This window comes from Rhagoletis zephyria, unplaced genomic scaffold (assembly GCF_001687245.7).
Source record: "Rhagoletis zephyria isolate East Lansing unplaced genomic scaffold, Rhagoletis_zephyria_1.1 Rzeph_scaffold_18451, whole genome shotgun sequence".
NCBI lineage: Eukaryota > Metazoa > Arthropoda > Insecta > Diptera > Tephritidae > Rhagoletis > Rhagoletis zephyria.
The window spans coordinates 1-7,808 of NW_016175512.1; the positions used below are offsets into that span (position 1 = coordinate 1).

Consider the following 7,808-nt stretch of genomic DNA (forward strand, 5'->3'; position numbering starts at 1 on the left):
TAATATTCCTGCAATAAAAAGGTTAAAAAAAAAATTTTAATGGCATCTTTAGTGCAGGACCGCCTGCCGCTGAATCGAATGCCTTTAGATAAGTGGACAACGAGGGAGCAGCTTTGTTTGGCAGCTGCGGTTTCTTGCAGTGGTGATCAGAATTGGATGTCGGTAAGTCGCAATCTGAAAGCCGTGTGTGCAAATGAAACCAACTCTCGCCCTGACGACTGGTTCTCACATAAAAATTGTGCGCTTCAATATGGCGATTTGTTGGAAAATGTCGAAACGCCTAAGCGCAAAAAGCGGACAAGCGAGAGTGGGAGTGGAGTTTCTTCGCCAACTACTGTGGCGACTCCAACTGACACCATATTGCGACGTCTAAATGAAGAACGCATTCAAGAGTTAAAAGCGGAGATACGCAAGGAGCAGGAAGAATTCGCACAAATTTACAGGGAACTTAAATCTTTGCAATCGGGAAACCTCAACGAGGACCAGTTACTTAAGATGTGGATCAGCATTGAAAAACAACAAGAAGAAAAACGAATTGAAGAAATGAAATTAGAGAATATAATGCGTGAGAGAGAACAACAACGGTTAGAGATGCAACGCAATTGGCGCACTTTAACTCCAGCTCCAACGCCTATAGAAACACCAACTCAGACCAGCAACACTGATACGTCATATGTGGATATGGATGTGGAAGAGGTATTCGGTGAGCCGAACCCTCAACATGGAGCTATAGTAGACTCTAATCAACAGCCGCCAAAAATGTCGGCCAACCAACCAGCTACATCACCTTTACTATCTTCTCTGTTAAAGACACCTTCAACTACCAATATCGCAGCGGCCTTATTAGCCCCTAATAATCCTACCGGTACATCGAACAACTCTGCAAGATCATCTGCGCCAACAATAACTACTCTATTAACATCTGGCTCTATTCCAAATAAAAACCAACCCGCTATTACATTAAAAGCAAATATACCTCCGCAGAAAGCTGCACAGATACTATCAAGTCCGATTAGCGGACCACCGGCAATAACTTGTTTGCCTGCTGCAAATAGTGCAGCACAAAATTTATTAAGCCCTTCACAGGCTGCTCCGACTCTGTCCATGTTACTAGAAAAAAATAAAGTATCGTCAAATGCAATGGCAAATATTGAAGATCGTAATGATGCATTTACAAAAAAAGCTGTCGATGCTACAATGCAGTCCCAATTAGAGGAAATCCCAAAAGAAGCATTCAATGACAACAAGGGTGAAATTCCCATGGATCTTGACGAAGATATTGTTACACATATTTCTGAAACTAATGTAAATATAATGAGCATAAATGACTCTGATGAACCTGACCCTAACGAAGAACAACAATTACTGGAGGTTTTTAAGAACATTGGAAACATTGATGAATTAGATATAGACGTAGCGGCTGTTATAGATGATGAAGAGGTGGATTTTCTCAAAGATATGGGTGCTGATTCACCAAATGAGAACACGAACGTTGATTTTGATCGTAAAGATGAGTCCGATATTGTACCAACGAAAGAAGAAAATGTTAAAGAAAATAATGGAAAGGAAGTTGTTATTAACCTTGAAGAGACTGATAAACGTTCCCCTGATTTAGCTATACTAAACAAACGGAGGAGCCAAATACGACTGCAACCAGTGGAGATAATAAACTCCGAAAAATAGACATAACTTCTAGCGACGACTCAAATGACAATATACCATTAGCAGCCGTTGCTTCTCTTGAGCAAAAGACAGCACATGACAAGGTTATTTCAAAGGAAAGCACAGATATCAACGCTAGAAAACGTTGATTTCGAAAAAAGCAAAACTCAAGAAGAGCAGACGCCCAACACACTCTTAAATTCATTCGAAGAAGATAAAGAACATGACAAGTTAGAGAAGCAACTAGCTGACTTAGTGGGGGAAAACGATATAGATGAAACGAAAAACTTAGACGAAGTAGGAAATTCACCAGGAAGTGAAAATTCAGATGTAATATTATTCCCGAGGATGACTCTAGTGGATATAAAGCAGGGCATATAGAAGGAGAAGTTAACAGTCGATGCAGAAGCAGCGAAAATCAAACGAGATTTGGAGTCGGATGTGGGCACTGCAGGTAGTTCAATACAGATTAGGAAATTTATTATTATTGAGCTTTATAAAGCGTTGTTCATTAACAATTTTTACTTCTAGAAGTCTGTAAGGACGCCCGTGGACATGACGTGGAAAGTCAGGAGTGGATGATGCTATTTAACAGCACAAACCAAGATGCGATTGTAAAAATGACACCTACTATTTCAATCGCCGATACGGATGAAGACTCGTCGACCACAGATATTAGTATCGTCACAAGAAAGGAGGACAAATCAGGAAATAATAGTTCAATCAAACATAGCACCACAAGCGCGTAAAGCTTACATGAAACGATTCGGCAAGACCAACAAAGTAAAACTGACGATGAATCTCCACACAACTCTCTTCATCTTCGTCATCATCTGTTAATCTGGCGCGTCCACCGCTTTTACGAAAACTACGTGATCGAGATCGCTCTGAAAGTCCTATGATAGACGGTGATCCACACACACCACACACTGTCATAGACAATTTAAACAGCCAACGGTTACGACGACGTTATTCCTCGACACCCATCAGCGAGAGCATTCCCAATTCACCTGTCTCAAGCGATCGTGAACGGGATGAATTAGAAACTCGCGTTTCTAAAAAATCACTCCTAGGTATTTTTCACGCGCTTCAGTACAGCAAAAATGCCAGTACCCTGCAGCGGGCATTTCACGAAGATTTTAAATTTGATGATATCTGTCTGCGACCAATGGATATGCTTTCGATTAGAAAACATATTGAAACTGGGAACATAAGCAATGTGAGTGAATTGCAGCGCGACATTATGTTAATGTGTCAGAATGGATTGATGTTATTTAAGCGCAACACTACGGGCTACAACGCTGCCAATGCGTTCATGCAAGAATGTCAAGCTATTAGAGAATTTGTTGGAATTGCATGTAGCACTGAACATGGTGTGCAAGTTAAGGAAAACAAGGAAGTCACCAAATCACAAAACATAACCGGAACAAGTACGAAATCTCGAAGTAGCTCGAGAAAGAGCCAACGCATCTCATAAGATTGATTTGAAAATTTATTTAAAAAAAATAATACCACTACAATAATACATACTACTTTTTTCTAATAAAAGAATAATATATTAGTTTTAATCTGTTATTATGTTAGGTTATGCAAATTCATATCGTACGTTTGCTGCAAGAGCGTCATTATCCAAAAATAAACCAGAACTGGAGAAAAGTGACATTATAGTTTAAAGTTTACATAGATTTCCATGGTAGAAATGAAGATACATTACCCTCTAATGAGTTATTGTAAATCGGTAGAGCCATGCAACACAACATAGAAGAAGAGATGGTGGATATTTCTATATACTTAACTAAAAAAAATGTTTTGTTTTTTGATTATGATACTCTTTCAGCAAAGGTACGATATATATATAATCCCCGTTATTCTAAAAACCTTATTACTAAATATCCTAAAATGTTAGTAAGAAGTTTTGTAAACGTCGTGCTCTCGAGCTAAAGCACACTGCTCTACGTCTGGGCATCTGAATCGCCGTAAACAGCGAGATAATTGAATATCACATTCACATAGCCGTGCGGCACATGAGCCCGGTCCACCGAATTCACCATGATCAATAGCACATAAGGGTTTTCGACGATAGCACTTCCAAACATATGGAACAAAATACTCCAAATATGCCACGCAATTACTAAATTCGTAGCATTTGTCGTGTAACTTACAGCAGCGATCGACATCATCAGTTGGTATGCCTGCTCCCGAGAAGCCCAATAACAGCCATAACCTTTGTAAATAAGAGGTTGACAGCCTGTTGAACATTGGATCATAGAGTACAGTGTAAGTAAATCGCGTTTTGATCGATCGGTGGAATTCCTGTTAAAAAGTAAGTTTTTAGTCAAAGCAACGATCGCATGGTGTGAACGGCAATGAGGTCATAGTTGTTTCCAATGAAGTCTGAGGATAGCCAACTTTTGATTCAACTATTTAACATTCATCCAAAATATATGCTACGTTCGTAGCTGGTGGAATTCAGTGATAGCATTTTCGTAGATTTTATTAAAAATCGGACTACGATGCACAGTGGTTCAAAATTGGCATTTTGGGTATGCAGATTTATAGATACATAATTAAGTTTTAGTGTAATAAGGTGCAAGTTGCAAGTAACTAAGAGTTCGAGTTGATTTTTTATAATATAAAATTAGTAACAATTTAGTATGCAGACGTGTCCGAAATGTTAGCGAAAAGAATTATTAAAAATCAACGCAACCTCTTGGCCACTTGCAAATCGCACTTTATTGTGCCAAAATTTGATTTTTTTCATTTTGGGGCAACAGTAGAACCGATTTTCTTCAAAATTGTTACGTTTTACTAAAAAAAATTAGTACAAACAAACAATAATTAAAAAATCGGGCACAACTGATCTCTTGCAAATTTTATTAGGTTTCATTGCAAACAATTTATCAAATTTAATGAAAAAGGAAGGCTCCAGTGAATTGTGAACACTGAAATGCCACTGAGCGATGGATTCAGTTTATAAGCTCTAGTTGTGTGATTTGTGTAGTCATAAGTGGGCGGTGTCACGTCCATTTTCCAAAAATGTGTGATAATCTCATTTACTGCTAAGATGTTATTGCAAACATCGATTTTGAGTGAAGCTTCGGTAGTATTTCTGTAAGTTACCGTTATATGGGTGGTGGGCGTGGTTATTGTCCAATTTCTAGAATTTTCTTAGTTTCACTCTAAGCAATGTTTATACCGCATTTGGTGCGGGTTGGTGAAGCGGTTACTGCGATAAAGCATTTCTTAATAAGTGGGCGGTGCCACGCCCATTTTCCATAAATGTCATAATTATCTTATTTTATGCCCAAAAATTCTACATCACATTCCAACTTTCAACAATTTGGATCGAGCATTTACGGAAATAACGCAGTTTTTGCATTTTTCGAAAATACCGTTATACGGGAGGTGGGCGTACTTACGTTAAAATATCTACATTTTTGCTCGACCTATCATGTACACGGACAGACGGACGGACGGACAGACATGGCTTAATCGATTTCTCCCTTCATTCTGTGAATTTTGTTATTTAACGGATGGTCCGTATAGTGTTTTTTTATTTGTATGTTATTTTGTCAGTGACAGCTCGTTCCCGCTTGACAGAAAATCAGTATCATATCTCGGCGGAACGAAATCAATAGCTTTGCGCTTGAAATGTTGCGAGATAATGCAAACGAATTGGACAACGGTTTTGCTGGAAAAATTATCTTTACAGACAACCAAAACTGCCGCATCTGGAGGCCGAAAAATCCGCACGTGATCGTCGAAAAGCCAACGCATCCTCATTTTTTCTTTGAAAATACTGCTGTAGACGCCATTTCGGTCAGATGTGAGCGTGATAAACGATATTTTGTGTCCGGTCAAGACATGAATGGACCTGTACGATCTTTGGTCTCAGCAGAATGGCATGCCTTGCCACACATCACTTGCCACAATCGATTTTTGTCGCACCAAGTTCGGTAATCGTGTTATCAGCCGTCTCGGCGATGTAAATTGGCCACCTTGGAACTGTGATTTGACGCCGTTAGACTTTTTTTCGCGTATGCAGATGATATCGACATTGTCGGTCTGAAACAAAGGCACGTTACCACAGTATTTTTCAGTTTAGAAAAAGAAGCTAAAGAGGTTGGTCTAGCGGTGAATGAAGATAAGACAAAGTACCTCTTGGCAACATATAAAAAGTCCAAACGTTTCGGTCACACGTCACTCTTGGAAGCTATAACTTTGAAGTAGTGAAGGACTTTGTCTACCTAGGATCCAGCATAAACACCATCAATAAGGTCAGTCTGGAGATCAAGCGAAGAATAACTCTGACCAACAGATGCTACTTTGGGCTCGGTAGGCAATTGAAAAGCAGAGACCTCTCTCGATGAACAAAAATTACGCTCTACAAGTCTTTCATCATGCCGTACCCTTAGAAGATGAAATTACAAACTGTAAGAGCTTTTTAGCGACATGCAAATAGTTATGCGATTGCGCTGTCTTGGACATGTTTTACGAATGGATGACGACGCTCTGGTGAAAAGATCCGCACCCACGGGTGGACAACAGAAGCAAGGGCGCCCTCGAACAAAATGGAAGGACCAAAAACAGGAGGACCTGTCTGCACTCGGGATGAGCAACTGGCGCAAATTCTCATTGGAGAGAGGCAATTGGAGAAGCTTTTTGGTCTCGGCACAAACCCACAAAAGGTTGTAGTGTCAAATAAGGAGAAGAAGACTTTTTTGGGAAGCCAGCCGAGGCAGCGACATGAATGAAATCGTGTACCATAAACAATGCGAATGTTTTCTCTTTCGAGTAAACTGAAAAAAAAAGATTTTTGTTAATTTTTTTAAGAACCCACTAGATACATTTATAACCCTTTACATATTTTTTTCAAGATATTGAGGACCTGGAATAAGAAAACTTAGCTTAACTCAATCGCTGCACTGATAAAGTGAGCTTAGGCTCCACAGTTCCTTTGAAAATTTAGTTGGAGCTGTCTTTTTATCACATGTCGACTACAAGCCGACAAAAATAGCAACATCCATTTATGTATGTACATATATCTCTGAAATAAACTTTCGTAAACAGACATGAAGCAATAAACGCCTATATGATGTCCTTATCTGCATACCTCTATTTTACTAGCGTAATACCTCAGGTTAAACGACATCTTTAAGTCTTTTTGAATATAACTCATAGAAAACCAATGATTGCCCACTACAGACATGTGGAACCTTTCACAGAACTAAAATTCACCTTTGCTCCCACTTTACTGAGGTACCGAATGGATCATTAACGCGTGCAATGTAAATATTTCCGTCATCATCAATATTCCCTGCATATCCTGTTTCATTCTCTAAATCCATAAGAATATCACTGGCCGGATATTTATCATTTGTATGGTACGCAACATTCACCGGTGCAATTGCGCCAGACCAACCCTCCAATCCCAACGAACCCCAAGCATTTGTAAGCGGCAATACACTGTCTTTAGATATATTCTCATCAATATTATCGCTGTGGACTGTCGCTGATGAACGTTTTTTATATAATTGCGCACGCATGTACTCAATTGTTAGATTGGGAAAAACTGGATCCACAAGATCAGTACGTTGCATCATCCACACTGAATAACCGTTTTTGACATTAGCGTCGGGTAATTCGAAAATAAAGGCAAATTTTGATTGTTTCATGACCGGCTCGTACATTTGTGGTATCATACGATTTACAAGATTCGTATTATTTGTAACGGTTTTAAAAGCATTTCGAATATCACTGAGAATTAAATCGGTGGTTGTTCGTGGATTCGATTCAAAATCACCACTCTGAGATGTACAGCTTTGAGTGAATAACACTAAAAAACTTAGGATAAACTTTTTTGGTTTCATTATCTTATACATATACATATGTATATGTATGTATGTATGCACACGTATATGCAGTACTAATGAAAATAAACCAACTTGATTCACTTTTCTACAAATCTGCGACCTTAAATTTTGTGAGCGTTTAGCTCGTTGCAGATATACCGTTAAAATGAAGTTGGTGAAAAGCAGCTATACGACCGCATTGGTACCCCAAAGCGGAATAAGTTTAAAATTTGAAAAATCTACTACTACAATATTAGGATTATGAAACAATCGGTTATGTGTGCACATACTAAA

At 38.9% G+C, this 7,808-nt stretch overlaps 1 protein-coding gene and 1 pseudogene across 1 annotated transcript; one reads left to right on the forward strand and one right to left on the reverse strand.

The window, feature by feature from the left end:
- The first annotated feature begins 6 nt into the window (after window positions 1-6).
- On the forward strand, window positions 7-3,211 carry LOC108380180 (bromodomain-containing protein 8-like). The gene is given in 5 exon segments (XM_017636550.1): window positions 7-1,620; window positions 1,623-1,780; window positions 1,782-2,116; window positions 2,194-2,460; window positions 2,463-3,211. Coding segments are annotated over 5 exon segments (3,018 nt in total). The 5' UTR covers window positions 7-39; the 3' UTR covers window positions 3,140-3,211.
- A 332-nt stretch (window positions 3,212-3,543) lies between these two features.
- On the reverse strand, window positions 3,544-7,482 carry LOC108380179 (uncharacterized; annotated as a pseudogene).
- Between the last annotated feature and the right edge of the window lie 326 nt (window positions 7,483-7,808).